This window comes from Cornus florida, unplaced genomic scaffold (assembly GCF_030987335.1).
Source record: "Cornus florida cultivar Cherokee Brave unplaced genomic scaffold, ASM3098733v1 CherokeeBrave_3.0.0_Hap2_Chr03, whole genome shotgun sequence".
Classification (NCBI taxonomy): domain Eukaryota; kingdom Viridiplantae; phylum Streptophyta; class Magnoliopsida; order Cornales; family Cornaceae; genus Cornus; species Cornus florida.
In genome coordinates, this window is record NW_026775573.1 from 46,497,418 (window position 1) to 46,516,023 (window position 18,606).

Genomic DNA, 18,606 nt, shown 5'->3' on the forward strand with positions numbered 1-18,606 from the left:
TTACAAATACATGTGTTATCACATTAGTTTATCCGTACACTTAACCGAACATGTGGCAGTGTTTAGGTGATCTAACGGCAATCCTAAATGGACTCTTCGGTGTCTGTCTCTCTAGCTAGCATCTTCTATTCTTCTTCTACTCAATGCATTCCTTAATTTCTGTGTTGGCATTTCTTGAGCTTCCATCTTTCTTTCCTACCCGATCTTTGCTGCTTCAGTGCTCCCTGTCATAGCTCTGTTCTTAGCTGAATGAAACTGCTTTGATCCTTCAGCCAAATTCTGCGTTTCCTTCTTGATTGATGCTTTTATCTTTAGCTTTGTTCCGGTCGGTTTCTTTGGTTCCTTTTGGTTACTTTGTTTTTCTGGTGAGTTATCACAGTTTAATTTTGTTTCTGCTTAAAATAGCTACTTGTTTTGGTTGTTCTTAGTCTGAAAGGTACAAATAAACCTCACTTTTAAAGAAAATGGAAATTTGAGTGCTCTACAAAATGGAATGGAATTGATCTTTGTCTATTTGAGGTTTTTTGGGGGTTCCTTTGCTTGGTTTCTTAAATGACTTAGGGTCTGATTTGTAACTATGAAAATAATTTTTTTATTTTCAGAGAAAATAGTACAAAAAAATTCTATTTCGAGTTCCGTTTTATTCCTAATTTGTGTTGGGGAATCAGCACAAATTTTCTAAAAATACCAAGAACAAAAACAAATTTTCTAAAAATACCGAGAACAAAATTTCAAACTTTTATTTATACACAATTCTTCAAAACAATGAACAATGCATCAATGAATAATATTTCAATATGGAATCACAATACTTTCATTAAAATGAAAAATACATCATTTTTTTCCCCCCCAAATTAAAGCACTTTATTAAGAAGAAGAAGATAAATCCTCAAGTATTACATCAGTAAGCCAATGAGGCCAAATCTGCCATTGCAGATCACTACACTTTTGACTTCAAGCCCATTTGTTCACCGGTGAGCAACCTTGTTACATGATCTAGAAGTCCAAACAAGAGCCAAATCTATATTTTCCTTTAACGTCACTTGGATATCTTCAAGTACAGTCATGGTAAGAGAGACAACAGGGTTAAACCTTACGATAGATTGACAATCACTTTCCACGTCCACCAAATGCCAGTCATAAATGCCACGTGGAACAATCACTTGGGACCTGCAATCGCAAAGGGCTGAGACTCCAAACCACCTTTGTCGAATGACAGAAAAATAACATATGACAAATGGTTTCCTCTTCCATCCCACACACAGGACATAAGGCATGCTCTATTAAACCCCCCCTCTTCAAAATTGAATAAACTGGCATTTTTCCGTGGCAACATTGCCAGAGAAAAAATTGGATCTTCCTAGGAATTTGGAGTTTCCAAATACTACTCCAAATAACAGTATTGGAAGGTGAATTGCTTGAACTGTAGGTTGTTGACACTCCTCAACAACCAATTGATAGGCGGGCTTGACTGAAAATTTCCCATCACCAGTGCGATCCCAAACCTTGCAATCGTCACCACCCAATCGCTGTAAAGGAACCTGCAAAATCAGACTTGAATCTCTACAATTAAACACTCGCTCAATATCCTCTGTCCTCCACATCTTAGTGTGGTGATCAATCAAATCAGCCACGATATGAATCCTTTGTTGAGAGTGAGCTGGAGATACTGCAGTAATAATAAGCTCCGAAAGCAAGTTATCTTCCCAAATTTGAATTTTCTAACCATTGGCAACCCTCCACTTCAAGCCTCTTTTCAAATTGAATTTAGATGATGAAATACTCTTCCAAAAATACATTAATTTGAATAACATGAATATCTCACGAAGAGCTTAGAATTAAAAAACACAATAAGATGTCCAAATCAAGGGCGGATGAATGTATAGCATTACAAAATAGTCAATAAATAAATACCAGTGGCTCAGTGGTACCAAGACCTTACTTTTTAAAAGAAGGTCAGGAGTTCAAGCCTCAGTAGACAAGAGTATACTAACCTTGTTTCAAGACTGCTCCAAACTCAATACATAAAATAGTATATAATAATATCTCAAAGAAGATATTCTTCCAAGTATAGCACTATCACCCTCACAACCATACACTCGGGAGTATTCACGGAAGTATGGTAGATAGTATCTATTTATAAGGATAAAACATTTGTAATTGTTTTCATATATAATTATAGAATTAAAATAGAATAATTATGGTAGATAGTGTTTTTTTCTTTTTTGGTTAAAAAGGAGGAGTTTTTATATTATTTTTACTAATATTTCTTCATTATATAAAATTATAAAAATTAGATATCTATTTCAAATTTTGCAACACCATTGAGATTTCTGAACTAATAAGTTGTGCAAATTTCACCAAAAAATTAAAGTTGTGCAAATGCAACACCATTGGTTACTATGTTTCTTTCTCTCTCCTCTTCCCTCCAATTTTGGATACATAAAAAAAACACAAAGGACTTTATCCCTCCTTCCTTCCCTTCCCTTTCCTTCCCTTCAGCCAAACACAAAAAAATAGTCATTAAATCGCCTCTCACCCATCATCCCTCATCAATCATTCTCTCCAACCAAACATAACATTAATGTACTTTACTTTAGCTAAAAAATTAATAAATAGAAATTGTGTACTCTCACTCTCTCAAAATCATGAAAAAATAGGGATAAGATGTTAATGACTAAATTGAGATAAGTATTGAATCAGCACAATCCAATTCTATTTTGACCTTTAACAAAATTCTAAAAAAAAAATCAATAGTCTTTTTATAACTGAGAAAAATTATACTGTTAGTTGTGATACACACATGTTAGGCCTATGTGCAACTATGGAACTGTAATGCATTAGATTATTCCTTAACCGAGGTACCACAGTTGCATATATTGTTTGCGATTATTTTCACAATTATTCATCATATGTTCATCAGATAGTTCTCATGAGTATCAACGAAACTTATTGCCCCTTGTTTGAAGATTGTATATATATATATATGGTATTTACATCATATTGTGAGTTGGGCAGTGAAATAGGTTGTAGAATTTAGTTTGAAAAAAATTGTGAATAAGTGTTAGGTTTTTTGCATAGAGTGAATTTACCCAATAAAAGTTAAATTAATCGATCACAAAGCAAAAATAAATTCTAGTAGAGTTTGAGAGACACCATGTTTGTAGCGAGAAAATCTAGTTGGAGAAATCATCCAACAAATTGGAAATACCTTGGAGAGTGTCACGCGGTTTCGAGTGAAACAATCCATTATGTTTGAAGCAAAGTATAATGGACTTCAACTCAGGCTCAAACGCTCTCACTCTACCGAGAACCAATTGAAAACCATCTTTGGCTTTGCGACTCCCCCATCTAACAGCTCTCGACTTCAGGCTTACTCCCTTAACTATTATAGATCGGGTTTAGGCTTGCGTAAAATATTTTTTTATGTAATTTCTAGTGTTTGGTTGTCGTATTATATATATTTTACCTGGAAAAAAAAAATTCTTAGAAAAATATTTTATGCGGATGGAGCCAAGTCCGAGCTTGTCGAATCTCTACCGAACCGAGCTTGAGTTTGGCTACCCTAAGCTCGCCTGAACACCGAGCCAAGCCCGAGAAAGCCAAAAATCAGCTTGGCTCGGTTCATTTGCAGCCCTAAATTGGGAATGTAGTTCACTGTCAAAACAAACGTGAACATGCTGACAAGTTAATTTCTTCCCCTATTAAAAGCACCCCTATCTCAATAAATTTGTATAAGTAAAGAAACTACATCTAAATTAATTAACTTAAAATAAATAAATAACATACTTCCAAAATCCTTCACTCAAGAAAATGACCAAAAAGGCCGTCAAGCTAGTGTGGCAAGCAAAACGAGGTGCCAAAAGTAAATAAAATAGAAATTTGAAAAAAATTCAGAAAAATTCGGGATATTACAATCTACTCTCCTTAAAGTGATTTCACCCTCGAAATCTACCTTCCTTAAGAAGAGGCCCACAACCCGTAAGACTACCAGCTCATAGACTTTAGTGTCTTTGGCACTGGATGTCAATAGGCAATCACACACCACTGCAATTAGCAACACACGTCACACATAGGGCTGCAAATGAGCCGAGCCGAGTCGAGCTTTACCTTGCTCGGGCTCGGCTCGTCAGTTTCATGAGGGTGCTCGAGCTTGGGCTCGACCGAGCTTGGCCAAACTAGGCTCGAGCTCGCCTTCAAGCCAAAAAAAAAAAAAAAAAAACTTTAGATCTAACACTGTTTGACAATGGATCAAAAGAGCTTTTCGATCATTCTTCTGATCTCCCCAACACTAAAATGGGATTGAAACATCAAAACCCAAAGAGAGATTTGAGAGAGAGATCTATTGGAAACCCTCCTCGATGTTGTATCGATGTTGAAAGGGATGGGATTAAAAGAGTGATGTTGCAAGATTTGTTTAGGGTTTCATAGCAAATATTACAGAGATTTGTTGGAGACAGTCGACGACGTGCTAGAGAGGAAGAAACGATGTTGTGACGGCATGCTAGAAAGGAAGAAGCGATGTTGCAGCTGCTGTAATGAAAATGAAATTAGTCAGAAAAACCAACGCTTGATATAAAGATAGATAGATATATATAAGGTAGTTTATTTTTTATATTTAATGGTTAAGATTTAATTCGTGTATAAATTCCTTGCACACCAGTGAACAGGTGAACAGCCCTATATATAATGATGATAGGGTAATAGGTTAAGTAAAGTTGGGCTTAAGGTGAGTTGGGCTTAAAGTAAAATAAAATTGGGCTAATGATATGTATTTAGATTGACTTTATATTAAATGGGCCACACATTTGTATAATAGTATAAAATAAAATTAATCATTTTGCTAAACGAGCCTGTTCAAGAGCCTAACGAGCCGAGTTTAGCGTTGCTCAAGCTCGGCTTGTTTATTAAACGAGCCTAAAAAATATGTTCAAGCTCGGCTCGTTTACTTCACGAACAAGCCCAAACTAAGCTTTTAACGAGCCGGGCCAGGGTTCATTTGCAGCCCTAGTCACACAACGTCCTATCACAAAAACCATTGGATTCTAAACCTAGCTCAAAACCGACATCAGTCCACATTACACCGCTACACAGAGCTCCAAAGCCTAAAAGAAGAATGGTCACAAGACCACCGAACATGACGATATCCAATTTCAACTCATCCTTTAAAGGATATACAAGGCCCAAGACTAAGAATCCAGACTACCGCATAATTGAGGTCAATAAATAAGTTTTCTTGTTATATAGATATTTGAGGGGTGCAATTGAAATATTTTATGAATTTTGGGACCACAAGTGAGATTTATTTAAAATTAATAATTTATAGGAGGTCTAATAAATTATTAAAAAGTTTTGGAGGGGCCATGACCCCTAGTCGTTCCCTCCCTAAACAACTTGAACAATAATTACATGATCTTGAAAGAAGAGGATTCACTTCAAACCACAAAGTTACATTCCAAGAATTATTTTAGGCTTCCAAAAAAAATTACCATATCTGCCAAAGCTGACGCATAAAACTATGAATATGATAGCTAGTCAAAACACCACAAGAAGACTAGAGAGAAGGATGAAGTTCTGATATATATTTGTAAGATTATTTCTTCAGTTGAATACAAGTATACAACTTAACTGAATCAATATCATAAAAGCTGTTGGACAAAGAATTTCTGTGCAAGTATACAAGAGTTAATCTATCGATTGCATGAATTACATATGCTGTCATAAAGATTATCGCTTAAAATTGTTTTGCTGCGTCCTCTGCCGGTTCACAGAACTCAAGCTCCCAAGAGGAGGGAAATCATCTTTCTGCATGGCGAATAAGTTATTGCTCGTCTCTGCAGCACCTCCAGGTTTGTTATCGTTGATTTTTTTATTCTCATGTTGGTTTTGTTGGACATGTGACCTGAAATTTTCATGCTGGTTTCGTTGAGCAGGGAACTTGAAATTTTCTTGTTGGTTCTGTTGAACAGGTGACTTGGACAAGGGAGAGTACACAAGAGGCTTTATTCCCTGAAGCTCTGGCTCAGGCAAGTAATTGTATGGTAATTTGCTCTCATCCATTTTCCGAAAAGTGATGGAAATCCTGCAACAAAGAAAGTGATATATAAGAAATGCTCATTCATGCAGTTTAAATGAAAAAATAAAAAATAAAAAAAATAATAATAATAATAATCTAATTCTATGTAACAAAGTAACAATACCTTCTTCTTTCAACTCCGGAAACACAATGCTTAGCAATGTCGGCTCCGTTGCCACTTAGAATAAGCACCGATCTGCAAGAAAGATGGATTATTATCAGAAGCCAATAACAGAAAGGATAGGGGGTGAAGCTACAGACAACCACAATGCACAGATCTATTATATACACCTAATCAAACAATAGGACATCAATATAGAGAGAACTGTGAAATGAAGTCATACAGATGTCCCTATGAGACTTCATCAAGAAATTAAATTAATGCTATCTGCTCAAATGAGACAACAGATCCACTAACCCCACACCGAAACAGTCCTGAGTTTCAAGGATATATCACCTTGGAAAGTAAATAATCAAATTTTGTAGTACATAAATGTGACCTACTTCCACAACCAAATCACATATCAGCACCAAATTGCCTAATTACAGACCCCACAAATGCATAGGCACAGACTCGATCCATATTATTTAGAGCATTTGAACCCCATAAGGGAGAAAATTATAGCACAAACATAGATACATGTGCACAACGTTCTAAAGGGACATTAGGGCACCAGAAGACCGGGAATCTTCCAATACAGATGTGCACAAAGACATATTTGGAAGGGCACAAAATCATCCCATTATGCTTCCAGACACACTTGAAAATACTTAAAAAGATCTTCAGAAAAACATGGTACAACTAGCATCATTTCAATTGTGATGAACAGCCTCATTTCAATTGTTGCAGGAAACAAAATCAACTAATCTAAAATTCCATACTAAGATTGCAATGATTTTATACAGAAAGAACTACATGCAGTCGGGCAAACCCATAAATTTTAAGCGAGGGGGCCGAATTAGTAGAATGAAATATAAAGTTCTAAAAAAAAAATTTAAGTATAAAATGCAGTCATGGGGATGCATGAAAGGTGAACAGTTAATTATTTAGCAGGAGAGAAGATTCTGAAGGCATACCCGACAGGCAAAGGTATTGAGACAGGACCCTCGAACTCTCCCGGACTACTAGACTTCAGATTTGAACCAAAGAGTATATTGCACTCTGTTAAGAATGATACTGTGCAAAAAGGCCGCAGGAAATCGTGATGGTCAATGTGAGGAGGAATGCAGTCCCCTTCACCATAGATATTCACAATGCAGCTGTTAGGGACACAAGTTGGAGGCAGAACGTGCCACCTAACCATCCGTTTGATCATTTGCTTGAACAGAAGGGGTATAGGATCAACATCTCCTTGTCTAAGAATACCAGGGGGATTCCCATTTTTGTCCTGTTAAATAGGAAAAAGTATACAGAAGTGTTGGTACAACTCAAGAGTACAAATAGTAGAAGAAAAGAAAGGAACAAGGACAAAACATTACCACTGCATAGTTATAACAGCAACCAAATTGAATTGTGATCCGCCCTTTGCCTCGCATCCACTTTCTTGGTTCTGAATATGTTCGTGCTGTAAGAATGACAAGATAAACCGATAGAATGTTAAATATATACTCCATTGACATATTCTTTAGCAGTTCAAATAGCATATATACTCAAAATTGACTAAGTAGAAGGAAAAGTATAACAAGAAGTTAACTGTTGGTTTTGGAGGAATTGTAAGTTTATATTATATTGAATATAAAATTCATACTCAAAATTGAATGTAAATTTCTATGAAATTATTTAGAAGCAATTAATATTATTTGTGATAGTCCAGGCATGCTTTTGTCTTGTAGAAAAGAAACCAGTAATGCAATGCAAGACCATAAGAATCTAAGTTTAAGAAACAGAGTCATAATGCAACAAACAAGGATTAAAGGAACAATTAAGCATTTTTTAAGGACAGCTATTTTAGCATTTGTACTTCCAGAAACTCAGATCAAGTTAGAAAAAAAAAAAATTAGACAACAAAGGGGAGAGAGAAAGGGAACTAGCATCATACCTCTCAGTTGACCCTTCCGTCCCATGCGTTGAAACTGGTAGACACATTCAACAATCTTCTGCTGCTCCTCAGCATTAAAAACGCGAGTGTGTAGCTCAAGCCCTTGAAGCAAATTCGTTGGCTTCCCATAGATTCTCTCAACATAATTAAAATTCTTCTTCCTGCCAACTTCTGCGAACCTGACATGCTCGTTTTGCTCCCCTAATAACCCAATGTCATCCAAAGAGGAAACTCCATCATTCACTGATATTTCAGAATCTGAGGTTTGGATGGAGCTCGACGACGGTTTCCTAGCAGAAGGTTCTGAAATTTTAGAACCTGCAGAGCTACCATTTACTGATAATTCTCTTAGTTTTCCTGCAATGGAAAGGGGAAAAAAAAAAAGGTTTATGTAAAGAAAATGCAAGTAAAAGTAAAGTAGTGCATTAATGTATAAAAAAGACTGTAAGGCCATGCTATAAAATTATTTATCTATGCTAATGGAAATTCAAGGACAGCCCAGAGGACGGTTCATATAGCAGTATTATATCAAAATTTGAGGAAAACCTAGGGTTTATTTGTTGAGATGAAACATTATTTATGAAACTTTTTTTAGAATAAAATTCTTTTAGAGTATAACTTTTTCTCATTTTTTTATGAATCCAGTGATGGGCTAATGTTTATTTCCAATAGTTTCTGCCTCTCAAAGAAACACCATCAAATTATATCAAAACCAATTAGTTGCTCTAAGCTGATTATAAACCCATAGTCGTAAGAACAACATCTGACAGATCCAACTATTACTGCAATTTTGGAATACTTAAATAAAAGCCAAAATAACGTATATTTTTGCTGCAGAACTCAATAAAATAAATTCAATCTAGATATTTATTAAATTCAATCTAGATACAGAAATAAGAACATTTCTTCAAAACCAATACTGAAAAATATACCCCAAAAAAAAAAAAAAAAAAAACCCTAAAAAGATAGTTGATTATAAACACATCAACGTGCCTCCTCAAATTCTAGAAAATTTCTATTAAAAGAAAAAAACAGCCATCAAATGATATCAAGACCAATAACGACAAACTTACCCAAAAAAAACCCAAAAAGGACCACACAAAAAAAAAAAAAAAAAACCCTAAAAGTTGCTATAAGTGTATTATAAACACAACAAAAATCAAATCAAAATCTAATCTAGAGAGAAAAAAGAGAGATTTTTGTTTTCCTTACTGTTATTAATCTGATTCTGAATACGAGTCCGCAACAGAGCTTGACAGTGTTGACAAAACCCACCATCATCAGACAAAACCTCCATCATCTCTTCTCGACCCAAGTTCTGTAGCAGATCCAAGAACCCATCTCCACCCCCCATCGTCTTATAATCAGAAGAATTCAGAATACCCAAAACAAGGTTTCTTTTAAATCTGTTTGTGTTTTCTCTGATTGTGCGCGTTTTCTGACTGTGTGTGATTTTAGAGAGAGATGGGAAGAGTGTTTATACAAACCCGCTTAGATCATACGCTACGCATATAGGAAAGGAGAAACATTTGGGGCAATTGGAATCCTGAATATAACAGGATTAATATGTGTCTTTTCTGATTGTAATTCGGCAAACCCTTTATTTGATTGCGGGGGTATTTTTGTAAAATAACTGTGTCCGTCAGTCAAACTATAATAAATAAAGAAGTGAAAAGTTAAAACGTACAACCGTACGTAATTGTTACGCAAACAATTTTTAAAGTACGGTGATTTCACACGCGTACGGTCAAAACACACGCGTAGCAAACAATTTTCCCCTTCTATGTTTTTTCGGTTGTTTGGCTTGATCTAAAACGGAATTTACATTTTCTTTTTCTTTTTTATTTTCAATTGAGCAACTAAATCTAGGAATGGGAACCAACCTTATTCCCTCCTCGTTAGAAAACTTATAATACCAATTCGTCTCCTACTTTACTTTAAAATGAATTTGTAATTGTCCTACCATTTTCAACCTAATTCAATAAATAAAATATCGATTCCGCCCCATTTACTCTGCTTAATTGTGGGGTGTGACGGGACGGAATATGCCACTTATATTATGTAGTAAAAAAAAAAAAAAAAATTAGACCAATGTGTTCAAATTTGACTGATAAATAAGTTGGCCCAACTTTAAAATTACTAAGTAGTGAATATTATTATATTAATAGCACTTCCAACAAAGTAATAAGAGTCTTAAAAATATTTTATGTATATAAATAATTAAAAGGTACATATATAATCAGGCGGCGGAGTTATCACTAAATTTGCCCCATTCCAAACCAGTTTCGAATTTTCAATTATTTTATCATACTCGTTCCAAACCCATTTAGAGGCCACTAAATCCACACCTTAGGCGAAAACGGGGCAAAAACCCACCGGATCGGAGGAAATTGCCATCCCTAACCAATCTAAACTTAAAGTTTGTTAGTTTAAAAATTTTAGTTTAACCTCGATTCAAATTTATTAGTGGCAAATACAAATTCTGGAATTCAAATTACAATAACAAAATATGAAATAAAATTGGTTGCCAAATATTTACTTGGTCCTTAAAAGAATGTATCTTTTGAGAAATCGTGACTCAAATTGTGAATCACGATTCTTCAAAAGTGACATTTATTTTAAAAGTGAGGGAGTAAATCTAAGAAAATCATATCCATCTCAATTAATAAGTCAATTCCAAGTGAGTTCAATGAAAGCTTATAGGCATGGTACTCGATTAAAGTCTAAATCATTTACGGTAATCCACCATTTTGTTATATTTTAATTTATTTTTAAACAGATTACCTTGTGCTGCAAAAAGTAAAAATAAATATATTAAAAATCACTACAACTCCAAAATTTATAATACAAGATTCAATCTCAATTATAGCTTAAACTAATTAAACTGAGTATATATGATCAACCAAATTTGACTTGCCTGATGAAAATTTAAACGTATAGTTACTCAATTAAAACCTAAATCTTCTACTGTAATCGGTAATCCATCATGTTATAATAATGCTCTATATTTTTCAAGGCTTTAAATCTATTTTTTAATATATTAATTTATTTTTAAACATATTACTTCGAACTACAAAAATTAAATATAAATATGTTGAAAATCATTACTAACCGACAACATTGTCACACCTAAATTGACTAATCAAGTATAACTAATCCATCAAAATGTATTAACAGGCATGTGGCCTAGCGGTATAAGGCTCCTACTTCATAAAGGGAGGTCAGAGATTCGAACTTCAGTGGAAACAATGTTTGTGAGTTCCAACTAGAAAAAAAAAAAAAAAAATGTATATATAGTTCCAAGTAACTAAACAATGGGTAACTAATGTAAACAGCTTAAACATAAGCTTATAAAAGTAACTTGGATTAGGACCCATTAGCCTAGAATCCTAGTTAAGAAGATGTCACATCATAAATTAAAGTTGTTTATACTGGTACATAATGGTTCATTTGTTACATAAAATAATATTTTTTTTAACGCAAACCCAAAAATATATATATCAAATAAAAGAAGATGGAACACAATCAAGAAAAACATCGTGTAAGAACCATGAGAGCTAAACGCTCCACTCCGCATCACTACACTCGGCTTCAAGAGCCTTCTTACTCAATAAATGAGCGACACTATTTCCCGAACGGGGAACCCACGCAAGCGACGAGCCCACACACTTCCAAAGAAGAAGATGAACATCATTGAAGATAATTAACTGGGCTACCTCAAAAACCTTCAACTGCATAACCTGTTTGCAATCCCCTTCAATAACCACACCACGGTAACCCCAGCTCTTGAGATACAATAAAGCCACCATTACGATCAGACTCTCTGCAAGCGAAGGGCTACTAACATTATCAAGAAACACCGAAGCTACATTAATCGGCTGCCCAGATGGTTGCGAAGGATTAAACCACCACCACACAAATGACAAGAACTGTTGAAAGCTGCATCAAAATTCAGCTTCAGAAAATCCAAAGCTGGAACAACCTACTGCCCCAGATGGCAAGGAAGAGGAACCTTAGGACAAGTAAGTAATAGATGTTGGCGAGAAACTTCTAAGAATTCACTAAAAGCAGAGAAAGCTTGTTGAGAAGCTTCAAACGGATCCCATCGTTTGTGTAACGACCCACTCCACCACATGGTATAATATTGTCCGCTTTGAGCCTGAGCCCTCACGGTTTTGCTCTTGGGCTTCACCCCAAAAAGCCTCATACCAATTGGAGATGATGCACTTACATATAAGCACTTCACCTTTCCTCTACCCAGGCGATGTGGGACTTGTGCACCCGTAGCTCGCCAGTGTGGTAGCCTGACAGTGTCTCTTGCACCTGCCCACGGCACACCCGCCCACAAGGTCATCACAATCCACCCCCCTTGGAGGCCCGACGTCCCCGTCGGCACACTTCCAGCTGGGTCAGGCTCTGATACCATTTGTAACGACTCACTCTATCACATGGTATGATATTGTTCGCTTTGGGCCTGAGCCCGCACGGTTTTGCTCTTGGGCTTTACCCCAAAAGGCCTCATACCAATTAGAGATGATGCACTTACATATAAGCACTTCACCTTTCCTCTACCCAGGCGATGTGGGACTTGTGCACCCGTAACTCGCCAGTGTGGTAGCCTGACAGTGTCTCTTGCATCCGCCCACGGCACACCCGCCCACAAGGTGTCATCACAATCCACCCCCCTTGGAGGCCCGACGTCCCCATCGGCACACTTCCGGCTGGGTCAGGTTCTGATACCATTTGTAACGACTCACTTCACCACATGGTATGATATTGTCCGCTTTGGGCCTGAGCCCTCACGGTTTTACTCTTGGGTTTCACCCCAAAATGCCTCATACCAATTGAAGATGATGCACTTACATATAAGCACTTCACCTTTCCTCTACCCAGGCGATGTGGGACTTGTGCACCCGTAGCTCGCCAGTGTGGTAGCCTGACAGTGTCTCTTGCACCTGCCCACGGCACACCCGCCCACAAGGTCATCACAATCCACCCCCCTTGGAGGCCCGACGTCCCCGTCGGCACACTTCCGGCTGGGTCAGGCTCTGATACCATTTGTAACCACCCACTCCACCACATGGTATGATATTGTCCGCTTTGAGCTTGAGCCCTCACGGTTTTGCTCTTGGGTTTCACCCCAAAAGGCCTCATACTAATTGGAGATGATGCACTTACATATAAACACTTCACATTTCCTCTACCCAGGCGATGTGGGACTTGTGCACCCGTAACTCGCCAGTGTGGTAGCCTGACAGTGTCTCTTGCACCCGCCCACGGCACACCCACCCACAAGGTCATCACAATTTGTTATTAAACACCAGGTCATTCCGGCATTTCCAAATGGTCCAATAAATAAACGCCGCCAAGCTAGAACAATCCGAATGAGCATCACTCTACACCCAACCGTCCACCAACCCAGCCCAGCGTTTTGGTGTAATACCCCAATATTTTTAATGATTAATTAATTAGAATTAATTACTCTTATTTTATTTTTAAATGATTTGTTTGATTTAATTGGAATTAATTACTTTTATTTTATTTTTAAATGATTTATTTTATTTTATTGAGTGCTTAGATTAATTGTCTTATTTTAATTAGATTATATTTCGTGATTATATTTGTTGAATTGATATGGTGTTTTACTTTGTGCAATGTTTTGATTGAATTATTTATTTAATTTGTATGTATTTATGCTTGTGTGAATTGTTTGTTAATTATTTGTAATTATTAGATTTAATTTAATTATTTTATTTTAATTGGATTGAGCTTAAGAGGAGTGGGACCAATGGATGTGGTTTTGGCCTTGAAGAAAGCCTTATTGGGTTAATTAATAAAGGTCCATGGTTATAAAGATATTTAAATAATTATCTTTGCATAATTATATATGTATATATAATTATATGTATATAAATATAATTAATTAATTATTATTATGGAACGAAATACATATATATATTTACTGATATATATACATATATATATGTGTGTGTGTGTGTGATTTAATTAGTTAAGGATTACCACGGAAGGAAATATACATATATATTATATAATGTATATGTATATATATTATTTAAGATAATTATTATTTTTATTATTTTATTTGGTAGTTACTGTAGGAATATGATTAGGGTAATGTGTAGAAATATACACATAAGGTTTATTATTAAAAGTTTACACGTTAAAAAATAAGAGAGGCAGAGAGAGAAAAAAATGAGAAGGCTGACAAATAGAAGGCCGGATTAGAAAAAAAGGAAGTCAGATATGGAAAAAACGATCAAAACTTCGGTTCCGTTTCGAAACCTCCAGGCGAGTTTTCTATATTTTTCCTCTTACAACTCATAAGAATTTCACCTTGAGTATCAAGGCTTTAGATTTAATTTATTAATTCAAATCATGGTTAGAACATATTAATCTGAGGCATTAAGTTAATTTATTTGATTAAATCATGGTTAGATTGGAAGAACTAAAAGCATGCTTTATTATATTTTATTTTATTTAAAACTTTGGATTTTAAATTGAGAGATTTATGTGTTGTATTTATTTTTTTAAATTAATTATTATGCTTGATCTATGACCCAAGACGGTTATTTAGGGTTTATAGAATTTTCTGGAGTTTTCTGGTATTTTTCTATATTTTTTAGGAATTTATTAAATTTATTTTCTTATATTTGTTTGAAATATATATATATAGTTTATACACACTAGATATGTAAATCGGTGCATCAAATAGGGATTTTGATTCAGTGTGGGCGGTATATATCATAGCTTAGTGTGCGTTTGAATCTGACTCATTGAACTTTGAAAATAATATTAGAGTGATTCGGTGAATTGTAGTGCATGATAAGTCTAATGGTTAGATTTAATTGAGAAAAGGGATATGATTCAGTGCATCATGGTGCATGGGGTTAAGGTACGTTTTTCTCCTCTTCTTCCTATTGATCAAAAGACGTGGATTGAGAATTCATGCACATCTGGTCTGTTGACTTGGTTTGGTCAACAAAATAGTGATCAAGTGCATCGCGACACACAAGAACATGGAAAGACAGCCAATCAGAAGGAGCCACATACGCGTCGAGAATGTAGAAGGCGCGTGGATGCGCCTGTCAGTGCGTGGAAATGCATGCAGTGTGTGTAGGAGCATGTGGCTTCACGTGGGGGCGCGTGGGGATGCGTGCATGGTCTTGCAAAGTTCCTATATGGTCTGGTGATGTCCCATGATTGATTTTATGCTTATTAATGTTGAAATAAATTATTTGAGGATGTATTTTGGGTGTTTGAGGGCGGTAGGATGCTACTACGATATTTAGTTACATTTAATTGGCGTGATTATAATTAATTAATAATTTGGTCATGGAAGAAAGTGTGTGTGTGTGTGTGTGTGTGTGTATAATTTTAATAATCAAATATTATTATGGAATGTATTATACATATATATACATATTAAATAATATATGTGTATATGTATATATTATTTAAGAATATTAATATCATTATTCTTATTTAATATATATTGATTTATAGGTAGTATGGTTGATTAAATCATAATAGGCTAGTTATTAAATTGATGATATGTTTATAATATGCATGGAATGCCTAAGTATGATTTGTTTTATTGTTACATTAGTTTTAAGGTTTGGTACATGGTTGAATTGTAGGCATGGATGATTTGCCAAAGGCTTAAATATACGGCCTTATTATTTATGAATAAATTTCATATATGGGAGATGAATTGCTAATTAAAAGTATAAATATAAATATATATATATGTATATATATATATATACTAAAGGAGGTATGGTTGAAATGCCAATATATAAATAAATATATTTATAATGGAATGTTTAATTTGCCAAAGCATAATTAAATTGTTATGCGTATTAGATGATTAAAATTTCATCTATTGTATGTATAGGTTGGATTAGGATTCAATAGTTTTAAATTAGAATAATCTAGTACTTACAGGTTAGTGTATTATTTTATATATATTAATAAATTAATATTGATAGAGACATGGACAATTTGTCAAAGCCTAATTATTGGTTATGTGATTTAAATAATTAAATTATTATTGAGTTTTGGATTAAATGTAATATTCCTTTAATATTAATTTATTGTTTAAATGATTAAATAACAGTTTAGGTTGGAATTAAGGTTTAAGGGAACTTTTCTTTAAAATAAATGGTGAATTAGTCTAAGAATGATAATTATTTAATCATTGTTAATAGTTTCGCAATTAATGAACTTAGTAATAGATGTGACTGTGGTAATATATATATATATATATATATATATATATATATATATATATATATATATATACGCGTATTATTATATATTAAAGTTAAAAACTTTATTAGGTTTGGTTTTAATCAGAGATGATCTATTTATTGGTTTTTAGAGGCCTGGTAGAGAGAATTTGCTCGTGGGTTTGACCCACTTATTTTTATCTTTAAAGTGATTAGAAGTTAAAGTCTCAAAGTTGAGAATCCGCAGCTGGAGGACTTATCTATTCTTTCAGTTTATTCCAAAGTAGGATGATAGACTTATTTTATTTATACTTGATTAGATTATTTGATAATGTTTTTAGGGATCCTGTATTACGGGATTCCCGAGTTGTAATTTTGGAGAAGTATTAATAAAATTATTGTTTATTAGTTTTCTTCAGCGAGTTATTTATTCTTTTTAATTCTTTTTGTAATCTGTGCTTGTTTGAAATACTTTAATTGTTTTGATATTCTTTAATTTTGTGCGCGGATTTGATCAATTAGGGGGTATCACTTTTGGCCAGAACGATGGCTACGCATCAAAAAAATCCAGTCGAAGAGGGCTAAGTTTCCACACATTACACGCAAAAGGGCATGTACAAAGGAGGTGATCAATGGTCTCAACCTCAGACACACATAAAGGACAGCCGAAGAAGTCAGAAGCCGTACGGATATGAAGAAGGTGGTTGACAAGGAGACGATCATGAAGGCTTTGCCACAAAAAAAGAATGATTTTATGGTGAGCTTTAATTTTCCACACACTACGCCATACAACACCACGACCTACATCAAAACTACACCCATCATCGGAAGCATGAACAGACTCAACTTGAAGGAGAGACAACGCAACTTGATGCGCACTTTTAACTGAAAACTGACCATTATGAGAAGGCCCCCACATTTTATTGTCCGAGCCACCCATAAAACTAAGAGGGATTTGCAATATAAGAGCTTTGTCCTGTTGGTTAAAGAAACGGTTAAGGAGAGCCGCATCCCAAGTATGCAAAGACGGATCAATCAACGCCTCCACCGAAAAGAAGTTAGCACCAAGCCGAGAGGATGTAACAGTAGGATGAAAAGGGTCAGGAAGCCAGTTATCCGTCCAACAATTAACCCACGAACCATCCCCAATACGCCATTTCAAACCTTTTTTAACCACCTCCTTAGCGGACATAATACTTTTCCAAACACCAATGTTCGGGACCGATTTGGCGTTTCCACGAAACTGCAATTCTTAAAGTACCGCTATTTGAAAGAGATAAATAGCAGGGACTCATCACGTAACTCCATACACCAGGCTAACTTAGCAAGAATTGCCAAGTTAAAAGCCTCAACATTTTTAAACCTAATACCTCCCTGACCTTTAGGCTTGCAAAGAGTGTCCCAACTTATCCACTTAATCTTGGAAAATTTTGCCATCCCACTCCACCAAAAATTCAGAAATAAGCTTAAAAGCGCCAAACAATTCTACTTTGGGAGTTTGAAACATTACATAGAAAAAATTGGTAAAGATTGGAGGATCGTTTTCACCTAAACCTCATGACCCGCTTTGGAGAGTAATGAACCTTTAAGAGCTATAGTCTTTGCTGTGACTCGCTCCGTAATATAAGAAAAAGTCGCCACTTTTGACCGACCCAAAAAAGAAGGGAGCCCTAAGTACCGGTTATGCCAGTCAACAGAATAAATACCCAACACTTGCCTGCAGAAAGCTTTCTGGGGCAATAAAGTATTCGGAGAAAAAATAAATGCATGATTTGTCAAGATTAATAAGTTGACTAAGCTTCATATCTGTCAAGGATAGCTTTGATATGAGTCACCTTTGGGTCTTTGGCCTTACAGAATAGCAGAGCATCATCGGCAAATAGCAGGTGAGAAACAGAAGGACAACCACGCCCATTTTCAAACCTCCAAGCTGTTTGATACGAACAAACTCATTGAATAAAAGAGAGAGAACCTCCGTACAGAACAAGAAAAGGTAAGGAAAGATTGGATCGCCTTGATGGAGACCTGGAAAGGATTAAAGCTGCCCCCCTTTCCCCATTAATAAGTACATTATAGGAAACTGAACCAACACACTCCAACATCAATTGCACCAATTCTTATCATACAGATTTATTAATTATATTTTTAAGGATAAAGTGCAAAAAAAATCTTTGCCATACACTCGATGTGCAAATATCCTCTAATGTTAAAAAAAATTACTCGTTACATTTTTTCAAATTGA

At 35.2% G+C, this 18,606-nt stretch overlaps 1 protein-coding gene across 1 annotated transcript; it reads right to left on the bottom strand.

Moving 5' to 3' along the window:
* Positions 1-5,555: 5,555 nt before the first annotated feature.
* Positions 5,556-9,676, bottom strand: LOC132300417 (RNA demethylase ALKBH9B-like). Its single transcript, XM_059797461.1, has 6 exons — positions 9,328-9,676; positions 8,116-8,472; positions 7,556-7,641; positions 7,154-7,464; positions 6,201-6,272; positions 5,556-6,082 (listed from the first exon to the last, which is right to left on the bottom strand). The coding sequence occupies exons 1-6, from the start codon at positions 9,467-9,469 to the stop codon at positions 5,728-5,730; spliced, it is 1,323 nt and encodes a 440-aa protein (XP_059653444.1). The 5' UTR covers positions 9,470-9,676; the 3' UTR covers positions 5,556-5,727.
* Between the last annotated feature and the right edge of the window lie 8,930 nt (positions 9,677-18,606).